The 26,964-nt window shown below is 37.2% G+C and overlaps 1 protein-coding gene across 5 annotated transcripts; it reads right to left on the reverse strand.

Moving 5' to 3' along the window:
* Positions 1 to 1,110: 1,110 nt before the first annotated feature.
* ICE2 (interactor of little elongation complex ELL subunit 2) lies at positions 1,111 to 26,938 on the reverse strand. Of its 5 annotated transcripts, XM_057399256.1 has the most exons (15): positions 26,856 to 26,938; positions 25,795 to 25,899; positions 22,949 to 23,216; positions 21,695 to 21,814; positions 19,970 to 20,104; positions 19,179 to 19,295; positions 17,558 to 17,717; positions 15,421 to 15,605; positions 14,062 to 14,941; positions 11,861 to 12,039; positions 10,311 to 10,440; positions 4,902 to 4,986; positions 4,760 to 4,810; positions 3,493 to 3,751; positions 1,111 to 2,844 (listed from the first exon to the last, which is right to left on the reverse strand). In XM_057399256.1, the coding sequence occupies exons 1-15, from the start codon at positions 26,882 to 26,884 to the stop codon at positions 2,653 to 2,655; spliced, it is 2,895 nt and encodes a 964-aa protein (XP_057255239.1). In that variant the 5' UTR covers positions 26,885 to 26,938; the 3' UTR covers positions 1,111 to 2,652. The 5 variants fall into 5 exon arrangements, with proteins under 5 accessions (XP_057255239.1, XP_057255249.1, XP_057255258.1 ...); XM_057399266.1 differs by lacking the exon at positions 25,795 to 25,899 and having other exon boundaries at positions 26,856 to 26,918; XM_057399283.1 differs by lacking the exon at positions 1,111 to 2,844 and having other exon boundaries at positions 3,528 to 3,713.
* Between the last annotated feature and the right edge of the window lie 26 nt (positions 26,939 to 26,964).

The raw sequence follows: 26,964 nt of genomic DNA on the forward strand, positions 1-26,964 counted from the left end.
ATACAGAACCAGCAATCCAGCACCTCCTCTGACTTTACTGAAGTATTTTTTTTACCAATTATTTTGAGTCAACCATTTGTTTAAAATTTCAGTTGTTACTACCTGAAATAAACACACTTTCCCTTTTGTCCTGTCCTCCTATCACTGCTTTAAATAGGTTTTGCATCTAAAAATCTGCTTTTTTTTTCATGTAAATATCAATACAGTACACCTTGGTACACCACCCATGGTACAAGAACAAAACCAGAATCTTTCAAACAAGTAAATCATCATCTCAGAGCAATTTACTTCAGTCCAACTTAGCCCAAAAGAGAACAATAAAATGAAACATAACAGTGAATTAAAAAGCCATCTCATGTGTTGTATACAAACTCCAGATTCCCTACCTAAACAGATAAAAAACTACAATTAGTATACTATCATTAACAGTACACTAGTGCAGTATAGTAGTGTACCATTAAGAGAAAGACGCAAGTCTTTAAGGCATACAGACATATAGGCAACTAAACCATACATTTCTAACATACAAAACTGCAAGAAGAAACTAAATTCCACATGAGTCTGGCAAAAGTTTTTATATAGAGAAGCTGAAAATCCCTTGAATTCCCACACAGACCTGGGTACCTGGCAGAAATGACTCACAACTAAAATATTCCTATTAAGAGAGGCCACTAAGTGCTTTGAGGCTTTTGAATCAGAACAACTTGTCATTTGCAAACAGCTCTATGCCAGTTCAGCACATCATTAGCGTTAGCACTGCAGTGAAAAGAAGCAGTGGCCAAAAGAAGAACAAATTGAATACTACTATAAATATATTTAACAGTGAGTATGCTGAGGGTTAGGGTGAGGGAAATGCATTGTATTTCATAAAGAACAGTTTAATATACATTCATTGTTTAAGTCTCCTTTTAAAAAACCCTAACCAAACAAAACCAAACCCCAGCTGTCTTCAGGATTATACAACAGGTATACCTGAGTAAACAATCTGAATCCCTTATTTTTACTTTCCTTTAAAATGTGTCATGTCAAGCCCGAGTGAGCAGAATACTTGATCAGATGTGTGTACTTGGTAACTTCCTTGTCGAAACAAAAGACTTGGAAGATCATCTGTAAGGCCTTTGTTTTTTATTTAAGCAGTTAATCCATACCAACAGCTCTCCAGAACATCATCCAAACAAAAACTGGCTCAGACATTTTAAAATAGTTGGTTTTGTTGTTTAAAAGAAAAAAAAAAGGGAAAGAATTTACTGAACTCATGGCTTTCAAGAATTCGTAAGCTTTTCTAAATTCAATACTTTTAATAGAGGACAATATAGGCAGAAATCCAGAAAACAAATACAAACCACAAGTAATGACAGTGAATATCATTTTCGAGCCTCAGTTTCAAGGACTGTTTCTGTTGAAAGTCTATTTGATGAAACTCTGAAAATATGTACCAGAAAACAGTTGTAACGCAAAGAAATCTTCACTCACAAGCAACCATGTTAGTTATATATCACACAATACAACATGGTTACATGCCAACATTCAAAATGGCTTTAATTTTTCCACACAACTCATATTCAGCAGGAAACCGCATGTCATCACATTGCTTGGCCTTTCATAGACAGTAAGTATTCCCTTTTCCTATCTATACTCTGTCAGTTTGGCTCTAAATTTGGAACAAATTGCTGATGCACAGCATAGTCTGGTTGGGTTTTTGCAACACTGACCACGGCCTTGATCCTATCGCTTGTTCCTCCAAGCAAACCTTAATACCTTAGGTAAGTACTACTGCATAGAATCACAGAATAGTCAGGGTTGGAAAGGACCTTAACCCCAGCCCTAACTATTCTTGTGAGGGACACCATGTGCAATCACCTGTTCCACGGGCAGGGACACGATGTGCAATCTAATATGAGATTTAGGCTATGGCCATGCAGTAATACAGTAAATAACTGCAATATTCATTTTTGAGGACACACGAGAATCCAAACAATTTCTGGAAATTGCTTTGGGGAAGCATAAAAATACCTCTTTTTACCTGTCTAGATGTAATCCCAAGTTTCCTAGTGCAAATTTATGGCATGTACTATTCAAATAAATATAGATTTTGTTTGCTAAACCTCATTTGTTACACCATCCTAAAAAGAAAATGTATTTTTAAAAGTAATTTAAAAGTGGGAGATACTGTGTGTTAAAAGGATTAAAGTAACTAAATCCAAGTTGTTCCCTTTATACATATTACACAAAGTAAAACATAATGTTAAAATGTGTCAGAATAAAAATCTATAGTGATTCTGGACGAATTAAGAAAGCTGAAAAGTTATTTTTTTGTTGTTACGTGGTATCAGATATTGCTGTCAACCACTGCTTCATTCTTCAAGCCACAGTTTTACTACAAAAATCATGAGACCAACAGAAGACACTTTTGTCCCCTAACCAAAGCTGCAGACACTTCCTCCTTTTTCCTTTGACTGAATTTGACATTTTCACTAGAAATGCGTCCACTGAGGTAAGAAAGGGTTAAAGGTTTACAGAATGCTTCAGCTATGGAGCCACTTCCCCTGCCAGTTTGTTCTGGCTCCTTTGAAGCTGCAAGAAAGCCCCAGATTTTTTGTTTTCTCCTGTCCTATTCCAGGCCAGATTTATCACAGCATGGTTCAGTTATTCCTACTTCAGTTGCATTTTGTTGTTCTTCATTTTCCACTTTTTCTTCATCATTCTTTGTTTGCAGTAATTTCTCCTCAGCTTCTTTGCAGCCACACCTTCATTTCTAGCAGGCTTAGCAGGATTGCCTTTTGTTTCCATAGCTACTGGCTTTCCCTCATAGGGTGTGTCAGACTGTCCTTTCGCCCCAGTCATCTAGACACAAATGAAGAAAGAAAAAGAAATAAATCAAAAACCCCCAAACAAACCAGAATTAATAATCTTAAATCTGTATTAAGCACAAGCATGTACAACTACCTTCAGAGAACTGCCTTCTCCTTGTCATTCCAGCCAGGGTCAGAGGCCACACTTTCTCTTCCTGCCACCTTTCTTGCCTATGTGCCTCGATTTCCTCTGGCAGAAACTGAAGTTTATAAGGTAATGAGGAACTCTATTTTACCTCATATGAAGTCAGGATGTGGCTAAAACATGTAAACTGGGCCTAAAAAGCATTTCATTGTCCACTAAGCTAGACATAGTTAGCATGTGGCTTTTACATAAATGTGTAAATCTGTGCTGAAGAAAAATAATGCTTGAAAAACTTCTTACTTCTGAAGTGGTGTACTACCTGCTCATAATGCTAGAGCTGACAGTGGGATCTCTGGGAAATTTCCAAAGCATCACTTCTTCAGCAGCATAAATTACAAAGCAGGCTGTACTCCTAAAAAATTTCCACAAAATTTCTATCAAAAGTTTCTTAAGATGCAGACAATTCATTCTTCTTCCCATCATAAATTCTATTTTATTAAAAACCAACAGCAACAAAAACTGCTTATCTGCTTTTCCACCAAGAGAACTACTGACCTTCTGTTTCCACACGGCTTCCTGGGGTACAGGTGGAAAGGTGCATGGAACTCTTCCATGATTGATGTGATAGGGTAAAGGGAGGCTGGGATCTAGTGGCACCCATGGGACTGAGAGAGTGGCAGGTACAGTAGGCAGATCACAATGAGCTTTATGTAAGTTGTATGATGCTCTTGTCGTCTTGTCAAGTGAGCTCTTGTAAATTGCAACTGATGAATCTCCTGCAGCATGACTCAGTAAATAAGAGCCCTCCTGCAAACTAGAAAGGTAAAAGTTCAAAATGAAAAATACTATTTAAATGTTTTTGTTTAATTTGTTCAGGATAGCTACTAAGTTCTCCATCCAAAAGAAACATCTTCAGATATTTACTTAACAGTCCCTGTTTTCTAAAAAGGCCATGGACAAAAAAATCGTTAATTAAACTGTATCAATAAATACATAGTGATTCATGTGTTTATAATGTATTCATAATGTACTTATTTATCACCAATGTACAGACTGCCATGATATTCAACAAAATAGTTAAGCATACACTATAAACTACTCATATTTGGCAAACTAATCCTTCACCAAGCACCTTACAAAGCATAATGCATATGTGGACACTGACACAAAGCACAGGTGTGCTTTCAATGCACACAGGATTAAACAGGCTTTCTGGAAGATAAATGTCAACTAACTGCTCGTATCAAAAATCTTAACCCCAATCACAAAGCTACGCAAATTCTGAAGTATGGGAAAACTCTTCTGTAGTTCAAATTAAGAGGTTTCATACAGAGTGCAAGAAGCCTGCAGTCAGAAAGCCTCGAAGTAGCTAAATACAGAAAGGTGCAAGAGAAAAGTTGCAACATGCTAGAAAGACATATGCTGTTGTAAGTCAAGCTGAGCAGAAGGGAATACAAACAGTATTATTTCTGCAGATTAAGCAACAAGACTAACAAAACCTAGAAGTCCAAATTTTAAATGCTAGTCCACATGCATAGTATTAAAGCTCACTCTGTGAGCTGTTTCATCAGCTCAGATGTGTCCAGTCTCTTAAGTGGTTCAGAAAAATCAAGTTCTTATTCTTTGTCATTTACACAAAACATGTAATCCTAAACACACTTTTTTACACAGCACTGCATTATGCCATGCTAGACCTAAAAGAATCTGTAAAACATTTCATGTATCTGAAGAAATAAAAACCAAAGAGTAGACAGGCATTCTATGAAAGAACTCAGACATGCTAGGCAATGTTGCACACAATGAACAAGAATGGAGCACTTACTCAGACACTTTCTTCAAAATATGATGAAGTATATTCAATGAATTTGCAGGCCTGTAAACCAGAAAACAATGACAAAAGTAGTAACCTGTGAGGCTCATGAGAGTTTCAGATTCATTGGAAAACACCTACTAAAAATACTCACTTTATCAATTCAACTTTTTCCCTTAAAGTTTCTGGAGAAATCTTTTCCAGCATAATAAGCTTTGATGTAAAAGCATCAATACGGCCTGAAAAATATTAATTGCATTAACACACGAAAAATAGAAGAGCAAAAATACAAAGCCATGATTTGCAACCTAATGTACTTTAAAAGGAATAAAAACCTTTTGTTCTTTTACAGCACAGAACAGTGGAAAGTGTTTATGAGTGTTGCACAATATCAGAAAGTAAAATATCCAGCCACTTGCAGTACAGATGTCTGTATGTGGGCTTTCTCAATAAGGGGGATGCCCATGATTCCAGCACATCTTACATCTTGGGGGTTGTCTGGGATATTACAAGCTCATTTTGCCATTGACATCAATTCATTCATGTCTTCTCAAGCTCTTTTGATTCTTATTGCTATGGTTCCTCACTAGACAGAAAGCTCACCTTTTACAACAAATTGACTTCCGAGTTTAATATACTTATTTTTCTATTCTGATGCGTTACATGAGCAATTGTGTTATTTGATTTTCTGAGGACTCTGTACCTTCATCTCTTGGTTGGGTTTTTTTCCCTCCTCACCTGAAAAATGACAATTTACAATTCAGGCCTTGGTCCTGGCTAACTGTCACACACTACTTGTCTGTGACATAGCCAGGAGCAGCAATTCAAAGCTCTCCTCATCACGTTTTTAAACTAAAGGCTCACAAGAACAGTTTAGCCCATGTTTTCACTTGATAAGTAATAAAGATCATTAGAATAGCTTATGCACTGATGTGGTGGCTGTGCCTTAGCTTCAGGTTCTACCTCATGATGAGAGTTTTCCCAGAAATCTGTTCTATTCTAACTCCCACAAGGAGGATGAGGAAAAGGCAGCACAATAAAATGCAACCTCCTCAGTGGAATTTACTACTTTATTACAAATCTGCTCTTGTAGGAAGCATAAATGCTTCAGTTGTACGGTTCAAACAGCTAAACGAAAGCATTTCACATTCCAAGCTACACATTATTATCAACTTCTGCAATGTGTAAGACGACCTAGCAAGAACTCTAATTTTAATAAATCTGAAATTCAGTAGGACGACTAATTTCTTTTAAGCACTGTACATTTGTTACTTTTCTTGATATCAGTATTTGGTGCAAGACTAAGCAGCTAGATTTAATATTCTTCATAGCTGACCAGAAGAAAAGAAACTTGAAGTCATTATTAAAATAATAATTAAAAAAATCTGTGCTCTCTATTCCTTATCAGCCTCTCCTAAACCAGAAACTTTTTAATTTCTAAACTCACTGATAGCATAGCTGGGGAAACTAACGACTCATACCTAATTTCTATTACTGTATTTTATAGGGGACAAGTGACTGATTGAAACACTTGACATTCAGTAAGCTACCCATAACAGTAAGTACTTCTTTCCAACCTTTAAATAATCTTTATTTCAAGGCCAGTATCATCCTAATCAAGTGAAGGTAAACTAGTCTTTCTGCAGTAAGTTTTACTTAGGCACTTAATGCAAATAAGTAAATAATCATCGGGATAAAATGTTTCTATTAATCAGCAAAGTTTATCACAACTTTATTTACTGCTTAGATCAAGTACCAGTATCATACTTGGGAAACATGTCACAGAGATTACTCCTTTTGCAGAGGCAGGATTTCCTATCTGAGTAGCAAGGGGATTTATATCAGCAACTGAGCAAGGTGTGAGGAGGATATCACTCAAGTTTGTTTGATGATAGCATCTCTGCCTCTGTGCAAACCACCACCACTTTCTTTGAGAATGTACTCAATAAAAAATTCAGTTTAAGATGACTCCTTGCACTTCCTGTAGGAGCCATCATTACTCTCCCATTTTCTTTCTCATCTCTTGAGCTAGCAGCAGCTGCTGAGTCACTGAGCTGAGCTATGGAATTCCTCCCTAAGCCACAGCGATACAACACTGAAGAGCACTGCTGGACAACTATGGGAAGCAGACTAAGGTCCAAAGAACTTCACATCCATACTTATTTGGCAATATAAGATTGTTGAGACAGTGAATGAAGTTTTTTCAAGATTCAAGAACTCCTGAGCAATTTAACACTGAGGTCTGCTACATGCTCAGAACTTTCCATTTTAGAGGCTTCACTTGAGATCTATATAGTCTCAGAACTGTCTGAACACAAATGGCAAGTACTGTATTAGTAATGTTTTCAAACAGTTGATCAGTACTTTCACACTCATACTGTAGGCTATACTTAAAAAGAGCAGCAAGTCTATGGCTCTACTGATTTTAAAAATCCTTTATTATAGGATGCAATATTTCACTTAAAATAATTAAAATTATAACACAATCCGAAAGTGAAGTTTGCCTGTCTGCTTACACCAAACATATGATAGCAGTAGTCTTATTTCAGGTATCAGATTAGTGAAAAAGAAGTTGTCCACAAAACAGGGATATCCTCACTTTTAAAGAATGGTCCCTGGAGTTTAAGGACAAAGAGCCATCTAACTAAATCAGGACACTTGCAACACTGTATTTTTCACAGCTCCCAGAAATACAACTGAAAGGCTGAATTTCACAACTACTTTGCATTATTTCTCAACCAGAGCAGGAAAAATCCTTAACTAGAATGACAACAGTTTCCTATTAAAAGCCATGGTGGATGGTATTTCATAAAACGGATCAATTAATTCCACATCTTTTTACCTACCTCTATTAGAAACTACATGGCAGTGTCAAAAATCTGCAGTCCCCAGTTTGCCTACCTGCATTAGTCACATATTCTGTCAGTATCAGAAGTTGGTGACATGCTGAGAGTCCAACTCTTATTTGTAGCAGACCTTTTTAGCAGGGGTGGGAGGGGGCCTGCCCCACGCATACTGCACATTACTGATTTACTGTGCAGAACAGTGCCAACCCACAGCCATCCCGTGCTTCCTCAGAGCACACAGAAGGAGAATTCCTGTGGATCCCAGGGTTTGCCTCTGGAAGAAGCACATCTAAGAGCTGAAAAACAACACTGGAATGACCAGTGTTTCTCAATCCCACAGAAAGAGAGTGCCTGTCAAAGGCCAGGCCAGTGAAGCCTGTCAGCCAAAGGCTCCATATCCCTTTCACAGCCAGCAGGTATCTATTGAGGAAGCTCTGTATCAGAAGGGAATGGCTGTTTATGCTAGAACAACTCCTGCAGCATGCAGCCTGCCTCCTCCACTCCCCAGAGCCTCTATAAAAAGGGGTGTTTGCTGGATGAGCTGTCTGCAAACTTCTGTGCACAAGCCGTATGTTAAGTATCCTGTAACTGTTGGGAGATTAGGTAAGACTTTGCATTCCTTCAGTTTGTGTACTTTGTAAGCAGATTAGCGCTCTCTCCAGTTTCACTATTTCCTCACACTGCTTGTGACTCATTTCTGTGCAATTCAGTACACTGTTGGGCTTGCTATTAAAGAGACAAATGCTTCAGTACTGTCCATTGAGATATAATTAGAAACAGAGAACTGTGTACATCAGTATCAATTTATGATGACTTTTTTTAGGGAAAGGAAAAACCACAGCAAATGCTGCTTTTAAAATTTAAAAGTAGGAACAATTTCCACCAAATACGGACAGCAGACAAAGATTAATGCAAGTGGAAAAACTGTCACTTCAAATACATTAGATTTTAGACGAACCTTATAATACTATGATAGAAGGCAAAAAAAAAAAAATTAGGAAAGAGAGGACTCAGCATTTCTAAAACAGTATTCTGATGTGGGCCTCTAACAGCAAAAGTGTAATTGAGTGCCCAAGTGGAAAGGTTAGGCAACCACAGCCACAACTGCTGCCATGACAACCGTAAAAAACAGTCCCCACTCAGAACACAGCTGCTCCGTGTTCAACCAGGGCTGCCCTCAGTCTGTAGCAAGGGCCAAATACACTCTAAAATACCTTCTGACTAACCACTTTGTTGCAGATTTTCTCATACAAGATAACTGGTATCAGAGAGCTCTCCATATATTAAAAGGGTTGTTAATATAATCTGGCAACATTCTTTAAATGCCTCATTTTAATTTCTCTACAGAACATATGTATCCTAACAGACATAAAAAACTTTCCTGACATTTAAAATGTCATTGTACAAACACATATACAGTACTCTCCTCAGGACATTTTGTTAGTGAAACTTCCCTTGTAATGCTGCATTCCTAGCTTGCAGCATGGTTTATGTGAGTTTGGATAAATGGCCTTCACAAGTAAAATTTCTTCCTGATAACACTTCCATGATTTTATCCCTGCTTTACTGTCTTTATTTTCTGTGCTCAAAATTACAACTGTCATCACTTCTTCATGAGATCTGTAGTTTCCTGCTTATTTCTCACTGAACGTATGTTACTTCTCATTCCTAAATTCTATTACATTGCCTCCTGTTTCCATCTGACGCATAAATACAGGACAGGACTATCAAGACCATTCCTTTGACAGGGATGTTTCAAGCCATATCATGTATTAGGAAATTAAATTCATGGATCAGTTAGAAATGGACAATAGAAAACCTGGAAAACATCTTTAGGTAAGATCATTCAGTGTTCAGAACTCCTGAGGAATATCACAGCTATGGAAAGATGTTTTCAATAAATTTATTCTTTGTCTTTTTCTTCTTCCCGTTTGGAATTTCCTTTCTGCAGAGCCAGAAAATTATCTCCAGTACCTTAGACGTAAGACACATGTAGGCTGTTTTTAAAGTGTGCACTATCTCTTATTTCTGAACGATGAAACTTGGTTCAGCCCTATCTTGCTTGGTTTTCCTCATTCTTTTGTGTCTTATCTGTCTGCATGATATCAGTGTAGAAATATGAACACTATTGCCTGTTTTCAAAGGCAAACAAGTAACATCTGACCTCTTCCTATACTGCAACCTCAAAGGCCAAGGAATCGGTACTCTCTGAGCCACATACCCAATCCGCTGTCTATTTTGGTATGTAATAACAAATGTATTTAAAATGATTTCACAAAATGCTAAGATATAGCTCGCATGTCATCAAGAAATATTTTTACCAGGCCTGTGATAATGTTGCGTATGAAAAATATCCAGTACCAAAACGCCCTCCTCCCCAAGTCCAAAGATACTTTAAGTCATGAAGATTACTAACTTTAGAGAACTAAATCTACACTTTAGAGGTACATTTGTCTTTGAAAGGCAAATAAATGGAGTTCCTGAAAACAAAGATTACTGAATGCTCCTCATCTAAATCCAAACTTGAAATAGCCTAATTCACCACCCAACAGAAATTTTAGACAAAGCACTTCCAAGATGAAAGTGAAAACCAAAACTGAAAAGTTAAAATAAATAAGGATGTATGGAATATACCTTTAATAAGTTTTCTCTTCTGTTATTCTGTGAATATTCACTCATACACATTTCTTAAGCAAAAATCAACACATGGAACTTACCAACATAAAATAAGCATTCAGAATGCAACATTCTTTCTGTCCACAACTGACATACTTCACTTTCTGTAAGAGCTTCAACACCGTAATAGGCTTGATATTCTAGTTTTGGCAACAAGAATATTGGTGTATGCTATAAAAGTGAAGATACAAGAAAAATCATCACTGTCCAAAAAACATCCACAATTGAATTACATTTTGCAGCTGACAATCAGCATAGTCTTCCATTACAGCTCAAGCAACAAAGCCATCCCACAGATTTTGTGTGATGGCTCCTGCTCTATGAACCGCACAATACAAACTTCAGACTACAGGGCATCTCTGTAGAGGAAGGTGAAATGCCTGGGCAAGCTTTTACACACAATCTAATTGTGCCATTCAGTCATTTTTCCAGAAGTTAATTTGAAGTTCACACTTGTGTGCTTCACTGCCCTCTGCAGGAATTCCATAGGATCTACATTAATATATTTCCATTTGCTTATTGTTCCTGAAATCCTGCCATTTATTCCCCTTGTCACAATCTCATTTGAAATTAGAACCTAATGCTTGGCCTCTCATTTGAGTTCAGAGGCCAGCCTTTGCATGTTAACACAAACAGAGAAATGTAAGCCTCTTATCACTGACAAATCACAGTTTAAATTCCAGCAGAGATTTTAAAAAAGAAACAATAATCAATTTCTGATTAACAAACTAAGCAGCTACTCACAGGCATTTATATCAGTGGATCAATAGCAAAGACATGGCTTTCCTTCAAAATAAGTTTCTGACACAGAATCTTAGAAGTAATCCAAGTTACAAAGATCTATTTCCATTTCAACAGAACATAAACACTCCACAAAATGCCTGCCTACCACAATTCTGGTATTCTGGGGATGGGAATACCGCATCAGATCTGTTGAATAATTCAGAGGACTCTTGACAAAATAATAAATTACTGAGGATTCCAGAATGAGCTCTCCTTCTCCTGATGTTACAAGTAATATTTGGATGATGTCTGCATTTAAAGCATTTTATTCTGTAACAAAAACAATTTGCTAAGATGTACACCATGGTCTTTTCAAGCAGAATGAATAGGATCTCCTTTTATCGTTAAATGTGCCCCCTCTGTTGTTTAATTTATTTCCTATTTCTCGGCTTAACTAGGTATAACAGCAAGGCTGCCTCCTGCTTGAGGATCTTTATGATCACGAACATTCTCAAAGCCTCGGGCTAGAACCCTAATTACTGCATTAACTTTCAAGAATAGTTCAAACTGACATTAGTTTACATGAGTATAATTAGCCATGCATACTACTGTAATGCAGCTGTGGTACAAAATGCAGAATCAAACTTGCTTCTCTTCTAATCAAGTAGGTTTAAAGAAATCATAAATTATTCTTCCCTCTCTTCCTATAGCAAATATTTACTGAAAGAAGACACACACTGTAGTTACAATTAAATGTACTAATTGTCAGTGAAAACACAAATGCCATGAAGGGCTGGGAATACCAGAGATGCCAGCTGAGCACAACTGTTTAGAACAAACTCAACAAAGCTAACAGCAAAACCTGTACCTTTTGGCCTTTTTTCTTCTTACGGTTTCGTGGCAATGACTTAACTTTTTGCACGCTGCACCGTACAAGTAACAACAGATCATTCAAACTGAACAGCTTATACACAAGGTTGCCATCCTGAGGTGCTTTATACTCTGAAGGGTCTTCCTCAAGCATCTGAAGTTCATTTGGCAGCTTTCCTACAGAAAATAAATAAAACAGAGAATTACAAACTTGCACATTCTTTGCCATGAAGCCAACAGCTTTTGTGGTTGGTGTTTCTTTGATTGGTTGGTGTTTTTTTGTGTGGGTTTCTGTTTGTTTGCGGTTTGTGTTTTTTTTTAATGGGATCTGTTTTGTTTCCTATGATTTTTGGGGGAAAACAGTCTCAATAAGCCTAAGAAATAATCTTTGTATTAAAACCCCTATAATTTGGAAAATGTCTGCTTTGACTTTTAAGGAGTCTGTTTTTAAGTATTCCACTATATTTTATCCTAATCATTTGATTTCTTACTCAAACCGAGCTGTGTGACTCCATTCTGGTACAAACGGGGTTCAAAGGCTGTTTTTTTAAGCCACAGCCACTTAGCACAAAGGAAAGAAAAATTTTATTTACAATGATTGCCTCCTGAGAGCCACCATCCATTTACCAGTTACTGAAATAACTCGAGCCTCGGGTTTGGATGGTAGCACAAACCTCTGTTCCAAACCAAGTTTGCTTCAACTTCAAAAGAAACATTTATTAGATCTCCAAGCGCAGCTCTGAGGTAGGTTAACAAACATCCCTGCATCCCTTACAGATATTTTAACAAATCATTTAAAATAAATAAGAATAAACTCCAACTTGTTTAATGTTATTCATTGAAAATTTATCCGGTTCTGGTTTTTATCTGCACACATTTGTCAAAATTACAACTACAAATAGGTATGGCTGCGGTGCTATGAATAAATACACATAACATTAAATTCAGTATACATTCTTTCAAAGATGCACATAAACTCTGCATGAGATGTTATCACCCAAGTGACCAGAAATAATTTTCTGTGAGTAAAATATTTAACTCAGTTTTGGCTTTCTGCAAAAAAGACATGCAGAGAGGTTTATTAACTTGCTATAGAAACTTCCAATTTGTAGAATTAAGCTTTCTATTCCTTTGCAGTCACACAGCCTCTTAGCAATATTGCTTTCAATGTCTCTATAAAAAATAAAAACAACCAAAAAACCAAAACCCCTATTACCTAACTAACATCTGAATTCCATATTCTGGCTTTTTAAGAAGAGAAAAAGGAAGAGTACCATACTGCTCAAACCTTCAAACTGAGGGAGGACATATGGATTTTTAGTAACTACTAAAATTCAGTTAAAACAGTAAGAATATTGGAAGTGGTCACACAACTTCAACTACAACAGAGTTAATTGTGCTGTTTCCACTACAGATCAAGTAATTAATTAATTCCTATGTGATGAAATGCACAGATAGTCAGAAAATACCAGCAAAATACTTTTCTTTTTCCCATCAAAAAGCATTGATTCACTGGAATTAAGTATTTGAGAAAGAGTTTATCTCCTGATGCAACCTGCCTGGTTTCCTGTCAATTTACCTAACACAATAAAGTGCTTCTAACTTCAGTTGTACAGAGCTCAGAAGCAGCTCAGGCATGTGAGAAAAACCCTCACAGTTCATAGAACCTAGGATATTCAAGACTTCTAGTTCTTGGTTGAAATCTGGGTGTAGCACAGGCTCAATTTCCTGCTAAATGCCTGACAACTTGGTGAGGTGGTTTGAAGTGAGTCCTCAGTCTCCAGGAACAGATAACCAGGAGCTAAGAAACAGCAACTGAATTAAGAGTCTCAGAACTTGAAAGCTTGAAATTTGCATGTTTCTCTTAAGTTTTAATTGCATAATTTGATTAAACTGTTCTTCTACAGAAAATGTACAATAATTCCACTGCTCACTGACAACAAACTATCTTTTCAGACCAGACTACTCAAATATTTGAATTTCTGATGAAAAGCAACTCGTTTTACTACCAAATGCTTTTGTTTCCTTACATAAAAACTTGCGTAAACCAACTTAAAAACACCCAAACAATTATGTCACATCTCTAAATACTAGGTACTAGCAGGATGTTCTTCAGATGATGGAGTTAAAATGTTTTGCTGTTAAACTTTACTGAAAATTTGAGATTTTACTCCTTACACAATGAGCACACTTACTTACTCTTTGGCAGTCCCTGAAAAAGCCAAGTCCAGGTACTTCTAGATGAGCTGTTGGGGTCTGAGGCAGGGGCTGGCACAGTTTCTGTGCTGGAGGTCGCCAGTGGTTTTGGAGATTGAGGCACATGGGCTGGCACAGCATTAGAGTTATCACAGCTCACTACCGGCTGTTCATGAGCTTTTCGGGAAGGTGATTTGAGAAGTTCAGTTTGCATTTTCAAGATCTGTCCAACAGGATCAAATTCTTTGGAGAACTTTCTTGTAGCCCTCCTCGCGGCACTTTTTCCCTGATCTATGGTATCTGAGCAATCAGTCATGTTTGCTAATGGAATGTGGGTAGGGGAGGGTGATTTGGCAGCCTCTGTTAAGGTATGAGAAACAGTGTCTGGTACAATTGTTTTGCAACTATCAGTGTTTCCACATTCTGTATCAATTATCAAACACTCTTCATCTGTGTCACTACTGCACAAAGAAGTGCAATTCTCATTTTTTTGTGCAGTATCAGACTCTTTCTTGTAACTAACAGCATTAGCTAGAGTATTCAGTTTTGTTTCACAGTCCAATACTTCTTTGGTCATAACATGCTGTGCTTTGTTCAGTCCTAGCTCCTCTGAATTAAAGCTTTTATGAGATGAATTTTCTTCAAGGCCCAAGCATACAATGCCATCTAATGACGGGAGCTGTGTGCTGGCACATGCTGAAACTCCTTGCTCAGAAACTTTACCAGTGTTACTAACTGTAGGAAAACTGCTTTCCATTTTGGAAGTTTTTGAGAGCTTGACTGTTGCTCCGAAAGTTTCCAGTTCTGTAACGTCACCATCAAAGTCCATCCCCGTGTCATCTGGAAGAGGAATCTTCCTGTACTGGTAAGTATCTGAAGACATCTTAACATAGGGAGGGATAAATAAATAAATAAACAAACAAACCAACCAAGAAACACAATATATTACAAATGAGACACTGTCACATTGAAAACATGAAAAATGTTCTATTATCCATATTTTGACTATTGGGAGAGAGAAGAGAAGCAGTAATTGGAGGGAAAAAATTCCTGAGTTTAATGTGGAACATCTCAGAACTGAAAGGCCTTTCAAAAGACAAATAAAGTACATAGAACTTTTCCCACTTAAATAAACTGATCAAAACACATTTTAATGAGTGAACGTTAAAGCTGAGATGCTGATGTAACAGAAGCATTTAAAGGAACTAGACAGACATTTTAAAACAGGATCTGTAACTCAGCGGTAGAAAACTACCAACAGGAAACCTAAGATTTCCTTCATTATCACAGAACAAGTAACTAAGGAATTGTAACACAGGCTTTTGGTTTTGTTTGTTTTCAACAAGAGGTGAAGCTACATACATCCCACTGAAACAGACTGTCTTCAGCTGGTTTGTCCATCGATACATCAGAAATCGAAACGTAAGACTTTTTAGTTGCTAGGAAGTCCATAGGAATTTCATGGAAGATCTGGTTCCTCTCTCTTACTGCCATTTCTTTTCTCAGCAGAGGTGAATCAACATAAACCACTTTAGCTGGTTTACTATCTTTTCAAGAACAGGGAGAGATTAAGTACATACTAAATGAAAGGAAAAAAAGACTGGTGTAAAGTTTAAATAAACAAAATAACATTTCTGTTATGGTCAAATCAGTACCACATTCATAGTGGAGGAAATGAAAAACTACCCTCTTGCTCACTAGCGATAGAAAATAAAATTATATCCAGGGACAGTGTGAATTATTAGGATCCTGCAGTAGCAATAAACTGCATATTAACAGTCAATCATATTTTAAATGCAGTTCTAAATAGAGAATTAGTAAAATGATAATTTAAGATGCATCATTCCTTATACTGCATTGCATCATCAGATGTATTCTGTTTTCCTCAAAGTTTTTTTTTCTTCCTTTAATGAACCTCAATTTTATTTATTTTTTTAGGTCCCACTGCCCAAAAGTTATTACCATATTTTATAGTTGTTCTAAAGCAATAGCTATGTCCAGCCTCTGCTGCCCCAGTCTTTTGTTCAGTCCTTAATAAATTTACTTTTGAATCATCCACAATTGATAACAATATCCTGCCCAGTATTATACAGAAAGCAAAGGCATATGTGAACATTGTATCACTGTTTTAGAAAAAGAATAATCTGTGGATGCAACAAGATACAATTAATGCAAGAGGTGGGTTACAGGGAAAGTGGAAGAAGAGAAACCCTTCAAGAAGTGCTACACATTATTAACATATTCTGAATGCTCTTTAGGTATTAACTTTGGATCTAAAAGTTTAAAAACTGTAAAGTTGATAGAGCATATCTTTATGGATAATGTCATGTAGAAAAGTGCAAAATTTGTAAGATCTGTAGATACCTGACAGTGTATTTACTACTAGCCCTGCTATACAACTTCATGTGAAATGCACATGACGTGGACATTCCAAGACAACAGCCATTATATATATTCATCATGAAAAAAAACCTAGTAATAAAAAAAACAAACAGGGGGTAACAAGAGGAAATCTATAATCAGATTCCTGATGGAGTATTTGATAACTAAAGTGTAGCATTCAGATGAGTTAATCAGCTTATTCAAAACATTTCCTGCTGCAATTGGGAGAAGCAATCTCCATGGACATTCATTATTTATTCATTATTCTAGAATGTAATTAGGTCCTTTCAATTACAGAAAATGTCTGCTCTTTGTTTTTCCATAAAACCTCAGAATTTCTCTTTTTTAGCTTATTGAAATCAGTTCACTTGATAACAGCTTCAAGCAGTTGTGTTCTTTCCAAGGAGCAGAGCTCAAGGTTTTGAAAAGCAAAAAGATATTTAACTGATTTTTTTTCCTCCCTAAATGGAAAACAGCTGTATGCCCAAATTCAATGTTAATGTTAGAGACGACTGCCTCTAGAGGTTGTTGCTATTGTCAGTAACAGGGTGTAGAAAACTATGGAATTACCTTGCTATCAGGCCTCCTCAGCAAAGTGCAACCTATACCAATGGGGGTTTTAATTTTTTTTATGATAACTTTGATTAAACATTTTTCTTTACAACACAGAGGTCTCCGACTCCTTACCAGAAAAGAGCTGGAAACCATTCACTTTAGGTTGTTGCCCTTAAAGATGTGTTAACTAAATCATTCAAACTGTATTACTTTAATTCCTTAAATTAAAAACATGGAAGTACTTGAAAGAAACTATTTTCTTACAGCTGCATTTTAGAGTGCTTCTGCTTCAGAAAAGGTAAAACATCTGAGCTTATAATTACAATTCCCATTTTCATTAACCTCAGCTGCTTTCTTTTCAAAATCAAACCAAAATTGAACTATTTATTATTGCACGACCTAAACCAACCTACCTTCTACCTTCCCACACTTCCCCAGCCCAATTGGTTTTACTGGGTTTTCTAGTTTCCTGCTCTTCAGTCTGCTTGAAAAGGATTAAGAGTATATATATAAAGATCTTAAAGGACAAAACCGTAATTTTTTTAGCAAAAACATACTATACCTGCAACAGGGATCCTTTTAATACAAACTGGAATTTCCCATTGTTCCTTGTAGTTTTGTCCATGATTATTCAGTAAAGTAAACAACGACTGATTACTTAAAACAACTTGAGGACAGTATTTCAAAGCAAGTTTTTCTGCATTTGAATCTGAACTAATATCCTAAACAGAAAAAAATTAAGATTTTTAAGTTTTTAATAAACCCACAAAAATCTAAATACTTAAGAAAACGCCCAAGCCCAAACATGGATTAAACACTCAATACCGTCCTCCCCCAAACACCAACACAGTGCCAGGCTTCAGAACCAAATGAAAAGGCAACTAATTCCCCTGAAGGCTTTTGGCTCAATCTTATGCATCCACCTTGCAGCAGGAGAAAATGTCCTCTTAACTTGTATTTTTCAGTTCATTCCTATTACTTTGAATTACGAGGTTCATGATCATGAAATATGGGAGTGCACTGCAGAACAAAAAAACTGCTTCAACAACACATGTATTACAGATCTTCTCACAAGTAATGGCACAATGAAGACATCAACCATTATAGTTAAAACTGCACAGTTGTTTCATTACAGATATGTAAGATATCTTAGAACAAATACAACCCCACACAGATTACAAATTCAGAGCTGAAATGATAAATTTGTTAAACATTATGAGTACAAATTTCCAGGAAGTGAGCAGGCAGGGAATATTCACGAGGTGGGAGAATGTCGAGAAGACAACAGAAGCCCAGGAGCACTGAGGACCATAAGAGAGAAATAAGAAAAATCTAGCCATGCTCTTTTTTCTGCCACCTGAGACATCATCAGATATATTCTCTGTTTATAGATAAAACATCTCTTTAGCCACGTATCATTCTGCCGTGTCACCTCTGCTACTTTCTTAAGCAAAAAGAGTCTTTGCAACCACAGTGGCTCTATTGAAAGTTTGGGTTTTGATATGTGAACAAACTCCATAAATTAGTGGATAACAAATTAGCAGGAATAAACAGTCACATAAAACCAAGTTCTACAGAATGAAAACCTCTTTGATTTTCTCTGTGGAAGAAAACACAAGGTGGCCTGGAATATAAAAACTGTTCAATTCAGAAATCAAGTTTATGCTGTTTAGCAAAAGAAATTCCCAAGGTAACCTAACCTAATCACCTTTTCAGAAAACTAGACAGTCTAAAATAGTTCTTCTTACACTCAGGACTTCTTTCTTGTGCCAGAAACCTTCACACCTCCATACATTCATGTGTCTATACACACATACACACAGAAGCCAGCTTAGAAATTGCAAGGCAAAGTTTAAGAGGAACAATACTGTAACAAACAGTTATCTCTAGGTGTCATAGACAGTGTGTTCCTTTTTAAGGACCTCTGTAATGTTTAATTTAGGGAACATAAGAATCCTTTCAAGAGGGTCCAAAAGGCTACAACCTAACTTTTGAAGGGGGCACTGTGATTGCTATAAATGAAAACCTAAACAAATACTGATACAGTGTATGTTCTTATGCTACAAGACATGCAAGATTAGGGAAAAAAACCCCGAAGAAACTTGATGCTGCTACATACAAAGGAACACACGGCTCTTCTCTACAAAATATGCCTTAAAAATGACAATAAAAAGGTTACTTACATTGTGCATAATAGAAGCCTTTTTTTCTGGAGTTATAATACCTGTTACAGTTTTATAATCTGTGGGCAGTTGAACAGGCATGGTAGGGAAATCTGTTTTACCACGTCTTGCTGTTCCCTTGAAGAAATCAAGCAGTATCAGAAAGCAGCTTTAACTGAAATCATGCTGACCCAGCACTGCACTTCTTTAAATGAAAAATATTAAGAAATTATGCAGGTGCATTATAAAGTTAGTGTTATAAAAAAAGCCCCACTATTAATGTAATCTTTTTATTGGAAACATACAGTGAAGGGTGTTAACAGCCTTACTACCAAAACAGGGCCCTCTAAGAAAGATGGGGAAAGACTTTTCAGCAGGGCTTGTCAAGGTAAGGTAAGGGGTGATGGTTTCACACTAAAAAAGTTGTGAGGCTGGATGTGAGGAACATATGAGGGATGCAAAACACTGGCACAGGTTGCCCAGAGAGGTGGTGGCTGCACCATCCCCAGAGACATTTAAGGCCAAGTTGGATGGGGTTCTGAGCAACTTGATCTAGTTGAAGATGTCCCAGCTCACTGCAGGAGGGTTGGACTAGATGTCCCTTGAAGGTACCTTCCAACCCAAGCTATTCTATGATTCTATGAAAATAATTGCAGTAATATTTTCATTAACAATTTCAGTTATAAAATATAACCCTTAACTCAAGGACCAAACACTTCTAAAAAAACCTGAATACTTGAGTAACACAATCCAGATGTAATTCTACTTATCTGAAAAGAACATCAAACCAATACTTCTACCCATGATATTACCATTGCAAGAAGATTTTTTTCCAGCCTAAGTGTCAATTGAGTATGAAACTTTCCTCCCATGATGCTTATGATCTCCTGAAGCGTGTAAGACTCAGGATGCGTTTGCACATGTCCAATACAAGCACACAGTAATTCCTAACATAAAAAGAAAAAAGTTTATGCAATTGTATTTTTCATAAGAATTCCATTTAAAAGTTGTTTCTACAATTGCAACTTGCATTTGCATATACTTTCTGTAGAGAACACAGATACATTTATCAGATTACTCATAACAGACTTGTTCAATTTTTCCAGTTAGAGACAGTATTAAAAAACTTAAATACCAGTACATTTCAATAATTTTAAAATCAAAACTGAAACATATTCTAAGTTCTCCTCAACCCTTCATATGCAAGGCTAACAATGTACGGACACAGGCTCACACCCATCATTAAAAAAACAAGAAAATGTTTAGCACTGTGCTAAACCAAGTAATTGTTTTCTTTCCAGTTTGAATTGGCTTTTAGAGGGACCAGGTATTTTTGTGTTACTACCTAGATTACATCAGGTGTAGGTAAAAGTCACAAAGGTAAACATGTATGTGTTGAAACTTGATTTCATGTCAACTTTAGACATTAAGTCATGTCTAAAGATAATCTTTTCTGTTACCTTAATTATGTATTTAAAACATTTAGGTTTTATTTAGTAATTAGAATGAGGGTTTTTTCTGCAAGTATTGTTTAAAACAGAATACCTGCCTCTTTCATTTTGAACTCAGGAGATCAACTTCAACTTTGGAGACACATTTTGTAACCAGATGACAAAATTGCTTTGAAAAACAGACAGAAGATATAAAATTACAAAGCCAAACCCAATTTTTAAGAAAAAAAGCAAGATTTTTGTGGTTCACACATAAAGAGTGTATGTTAACAATAAAGTTATCTTGGGCATGAAAAAGCACGTAACAAAAAGTGTTAGGGTGAAATAGAAACAGTCCTTCTGAATTTAACTAAATGCTTTACTCTCCATTTTTTTTTTTTTTATACTGTAAAAGAAAGTGATGTGGCACTTACTACTTAAGACTGAATTTTAACAAAAGTATTTAAGTTGGCCATTTCAATTAAGGCGAGAGACTACGAGGAAAAGAATAAAGAACAACTGAACCCACTGATAAGAAAGTTTAATGAACGTGTACCCTGGAATTCTTTTCCCAGAATGTGCAGTTAAGCCAAGAATGATATATGAAATTGCATTCATGTTTGATTATAGAATCATCAAAGCAGGTATTTATAACACAGCATGAGCCTGTAGAAATAGATTATAATTAAAGCCTGAGTAACCTCTGATTAAAGTGACTTTGTAGCATACTACTGTGCTTCAGGAAAGCTTAACATTCTGTCCAGTAGTGTACATTTAGGAGCGGTTTGTTTACATAAATGCACACTTCAGATGCAGTTTCTCCCTTTCCAAACGTAAAGATGCCATTTACTTAATTGATGACTAAATCTTTGTCAGTATTGTATTCAGAGACCTCACTTATATCGTATGTTATTGGTACAACAAACTGTGGGCCAAGCCATGTTGCACACCATCAAGGAAATGGTGACTTCTCATGCCTCATCCCAACAGGAATCAGCTGAAGTTCAGGAAACATCAGATCCCATAAGCAGTGGCTATGTATCTTAATCTCAGTTTCAAAATGATTATGTAAGAAGAGAAGGAATTAAACACAGTATTTGTAGTTACCTCAGTATAACGTTGTGCATCTTCAGAGATGATACCATAGTCTTGGGCGCAGCTTTTTGCAGCATTTTGGGCAAACTTCATAAATTCTGCAATTTCACTGTTCACTACTTCTTTCATTTGCTGGAGGGAGAAGGAAAAAAATCTATTTTTTAAGACAGAAGGGAATCCCGTAGGCAGGTATGTACCCAGCAAAACTTCCAGAGAGGTAGTACAGGTGATGGTATGAGGGAGGGCACAGATTCCACTTGCTCCTCAATTTGGCAAGTCGTTGAATATGTTCAGAGTTTCACTTAAGTAACAAAATAAAATTTGTAGAGGCCCATTTCCTTACAAAAAAACTAAAAATAACCCCAAACCAACAAAACAGGACCACAGCAAACAGCAAGCTTCCTTTAGTCATACACTTGTGGTTTATAAAAAGAAAGGTTACAAAACATTGTTGGGGAAAGTTTACACGATAAAGCCACAAAGAAATTTGAGCATCGACTTCATAAGCAATTACATTTTAAGTAACACCACAGTAGGTGGGGATTTGCCCAAGAATTACATTCCCATTGAGGAATCAGCATTAACAAGGAAGCATGGGAAACCAAATGCATTGGCTTAAAAACATTTGCTGATTAATTACATTATACAGGATTGAACTAAAATGATACTTCCTACCAACAAGAAACATAGCCTTTCACTATTTAAATATTGCTGAAACGAAACAGCAAATCTGACCTTTGTGCCTTTTTACTCCCAGAAGCACTGATGTGGCAAGCACAGACTGTCCCCTCACATGCTAATGAAGAAAGTTCCTATTACAGGGTACCATCAAAAATCACATCAAAAGGTATCCATCTCCTAACATTATACAAAGGTGCTACATGACATTATGAAATGCTAAACTCACAGTAAAGTCAACTCCTAACTTTCTTCTTGTAAAAAAGTGAGGGCTTTAGGGGGTGGGTGACTGATCAACTATCAAAGATTCACTCTTACCATCAGTTGCTTAGACTACTACTACTAAAAAATATGGAGGAAAAAAACACCTCCCTTCAATGAACTAACCAAAACCTCTTTCAATTTATATTAAAAATGTTACCCTGAATACTTTAAACCTTTATTATTATTATTACTATTATTATTCATAATACATTAAAAGGTAATTATGACAAATTAGATTTAAAAACATTTCTGCTATATTTTAACTCTTTGTAACAAAAGAAAAATGGTTGACTCCCTCTGTGATGTTCATATTTACACACTTACCAGATACGTGAATAATTCTCTCTGACTTGCTGCATTAACTTGAAAATGGTTTGGGGTTTTTGAGTACTTAGTCATCAGATAAAGGTATGTTTTCTGCTCCTTCTGAGTCAAAGAAGAGGTAAATGGATAGGGGAGTCTAGGTTCTGGAAAAGGATGACCATCAGTTCCGGTTTTAGCCTCCACCTCAAGTGGATCTGCAGCCTGCACGCTACAATTCCGTTTGTTTTCTGAAGAGTCTGCCAAGGCCTCTTCATTTTTCTTTGCCCCTCTGAAAGTGAAGCAGTAAATAAAAGACCATACACTTTTCACATTTGCTGTGTAAAAATATTTGCTAATAACACATTTGTTACAAGTAATAAAGCAATCATGCAAATTGCCTGAACTGCAAATCCAGCAAAATGCAGTGTGAGATAGTGTACTATTCCAGTTCCTAGTCTGTATCATAGGAATTTTCTTACTCTGAAATTCCACCTGGACAACCAGACCAACCCTGACTGCCAGCAGCAGGTTTGAAAGATGGAAAAACAAAAAAAGTAAGGTTTCTTATAAAATGGTGTATGTATTGGTCTGTATACTCACTATTGAGGTGACAAGCTAAATATGAAACTCTCACTCTTTGTTCTAGAAACAGTCATTATGAATGAAAACATAGAGTCTCTGCATTTCACCATTCACTGATGGCTGGTGTTCAGAAAGGTCTTGCTTATGTATTAAAGTTACAGTAAAGGAGAACAACTTAACTAGAAAAAGCCTTTCTTTCCCTGTAAAAGAAGTAAATTAAAAATGCTTAACTGTAACACTGAAATTTTGGATTTCAATGAAGAAATTCCTAAAAACAGTGTACATAATTCAAGAGTTTCATTTTCTACTGTAAGCAATGCTGAAATCAGCGGCCAAAATAATAATACTGGGCTAAGGCAAGGAGGGTAGCTGTCCTAATAACAAAGAAGTAACAAAATTTATTTGGTTATTAATAAAATACCAGTATATGAAGGCCATCTTAGTGCTTCTCTATTTAAAATGACTGTTCTTAAGAGAGAAAATACTTAAGGTTAACAAAATGAGCATTAACTGCTGATCTTGGAAAAAGCTTATTTTTAAGATATGATTTCAGCAGTAGAAAACACCTCCAGTGCCATTCAAACCCAGCAGTATCACATCTTCAGTTCTTAATAACACTTCACAGCTGTCTCTCTGAATACAAGAATGTGTCCATCCCCATGGCACAAACTGGCAAATTTAATTAAGCTGCAGCAGTGACAAGATGCTGACTCAGATATGCCAATGTAGGAACATCAAGAAATTCTAGCAGCTTAAATTGGCTATATTCAGCACTGAATGAAATGGCAGCACATCAAGATCATTTCAGTATGCAATGCTGTCACAGTCTTCATCAGGGTGCAAAACAAAATAATCTTACAGAGCTTTTCTATCCATATTTACAGCATTATACTTCATTTGAGCCACCAGCTTGAATTTTCCCCCCTGCATTTTAGAAGCCACCTGCCGTCATAGCTTCTATGGTGATAGATATTTCCTGAAGTGTATGTTTCTCTCAAAAACCCCAATATAAAAATGGACGAATTTCCTTGAGCTTTTACTTTCACATTTTGCCCCATTAGGTTCCATTTCTCTTCTCCTAGAGTATGGCCACACAACCCTGCTCCATCAGTTTCTGAATTTTTCTGTTTGCAGTCTCTCTTCTGGCTATAAACCCACTTCTACCACATAAAACTAAATTCAATCCTGCTCTTGAGTTCAGCCATGTCTACTGCAGAAACCCTTTTCCCACATCATCTAAAGGAAGAGGTCCCACAGCAACACCCAGCAACAAGCTGAGAGAGTGGGCTGTGGTCATCTCTGCCAGTTCAAAGAAAGTTGCTCTAAGAGAGATGAACCAGAAAAAACTTTTCTAGCTAAAGATGTGGGATATAGTCTCATGTGTTGCAAGAAGGTATTCCCCCCAAAGGGACATTTCTAAATGTCAGTTCATATACAAAAAAATACCCCTTCAGAACAAATTTTCCACATACTGAGCTCCCCACTTAGAGCACAGTAGCTACCTTGGTCTCCATCTACGCTCTTTGTGGTGGTTCATCCACCATGAGACACTTGCCACTTGTACCTCTCTACCAGATTAATGACTTCTTGAAAAGCCAATAGGCTGAACAGTCCTCCAACTTCTGAAATCCAGCAGCATGAGTCATGCCTTTCTCTATGTGAAACAAATGCTAACTCCAACTCCAGAAAAATTAAATACATCAAAACTGCCTGTGCCTACTGTGTTCATGTAATTTCATTTCCATTCTTCAACTAACACTCTACACAGGCTCTTCATTACTCAAGGAATTAACTGCATCTCCACTGTACCTAAGACAGTGTTGAGTGTTTAGAGTGCTGGCTAATTCCAAAAGATACAAGTAAAAAGGATTTCAATGTACACTATTATCAGCCTACTACTAAGTGAGAAAACACAGACAGCAAAAAATTAATTTCCAAAAAGAATTAGGGCTGGTTCATGGGTTACAGGATCCTTACCCTGACCAGTTAAGCGTGCATCAAACTTCACCCCTCTTTGGTATGTAAGCAGCAAAAAGCACCACCCCCAAAAAATAACCCAAACCCCATTCCAAGACCCCCCACATACCACCCGATCCCACAAAAGACCCAAGGTCCCAACCCAGATTCTTCCTGCTTTCTGAGGTTTCACAACAGGTACATATTTATGGCTGGACCAAGGCATCAGTAACACATCCTGGCATGCCAGATAACACGCAGATTTCCCCCATAACAGTGTGTATTACTCAGATGACAACAGCACAAAATGATAATATACCAGAATATACCTGTTTGATAAATGCCATAATTCAGCGAGGCTCGGAGCCAATGAGTATTTTTCATAAATTTCATGTGAGAAAAACACTTCACTGCCATTTTTTGGTGAAATATCCCTGATAATGAAACAAAAACAAAACCCAAGAACATTGCAATACAGAAAACAATCACAGACCCACGTGTTCCTGCGAAACAAAGATGAGAATGAGTTATTAAAAAAATAAAGGAAAAAAGCTATCTACTGTCTTTCCACATTCCCTCTATATGGAAGTTACATAATTCCCTACTAAAAACCACATATTCTTCACAGTCCAAAAGTAAAAATTTCATTATAAATACTAGATATAAATTCTAGGTCTGGTGAGAGGAATTCCCATGGAGATACAATGCTTTCAGGTGCTCATTAATCAAAACCGAACACTGGGCTGAACTTCTGGAATTTTGAGAAAAATACAACAGTACTGCTTTTAAATTTTCAGAAAGGCGATAAACTTTACCTTCTACACAGACCTTACTAATTATTTCGTTTTAAATACAGCCCTTCCAGTGTACAGGGTTTACACGATGCCAGTCTTCCCAATCTATTCTGAAAGGTGTAAGGAACGATTTATTTCTCTTCCTCATGAATAAACTAACTCAGACCAAACTCACTTCTCTAGGCTTAAACAGCCAAACTACTATAGGAAAAGCCTGCGCAGGGCTCTTCGTATTAAAACCACAACGCCGCAACCCCAAACCCATACTGTGGACACGCATTACTTAACCACCCCTCATTTCAGACCGTCCATAAGCGTGCAAGCCAACTCCTCCTCACGGGAAGGACAGCCTCAGCCCCTGCTTCCCCTCAGCGCAAGACACACTGAGCTCCTTCCCGCCATCCCGCCATCCCTCAGTGACGGGGCGGAGGCAGCCGCGCGAGGGCGCGCAGGCCGCCCCCGCTGCCGCCGGGCGCATGCGGGTTCCCGTGCGGCGTTCTCCCGGAGGCCAGCGCGGGGCGAGCGGCCGCCTATCCCGGGCCCTGCTCTTCAGCGGCGCCCCGCGGGGTTAGGGCCGGAGGAACAAACGTACTCACCAGGACAGCAGCTGCGCCCCCGCCGCCATCTTGGCGGAGCATTCGCCGGGTCCTCGGCTTTCTGCCGCGCGAGCCTGCCTCACGGCATTGGCCAATCAGCGCAGAGAGC

This window comes from Pezoporus wallicus, unplaced genomic scaffold (genome assembly GCF_028554395.1).
Source record: "Pezoporus wallicus isolate ANWC-B61680 ecotype Strahan unplaced genomic scaffold, APGP_CSIRO_Pwel_v1 contig_3952, whole genome shotgun sequence".
NCBI lineage: Eukaryota > Metazoa > Chordata > Aves > Psittaciformes > Psittacidae > Pezoporus > Pezoporus wallicus.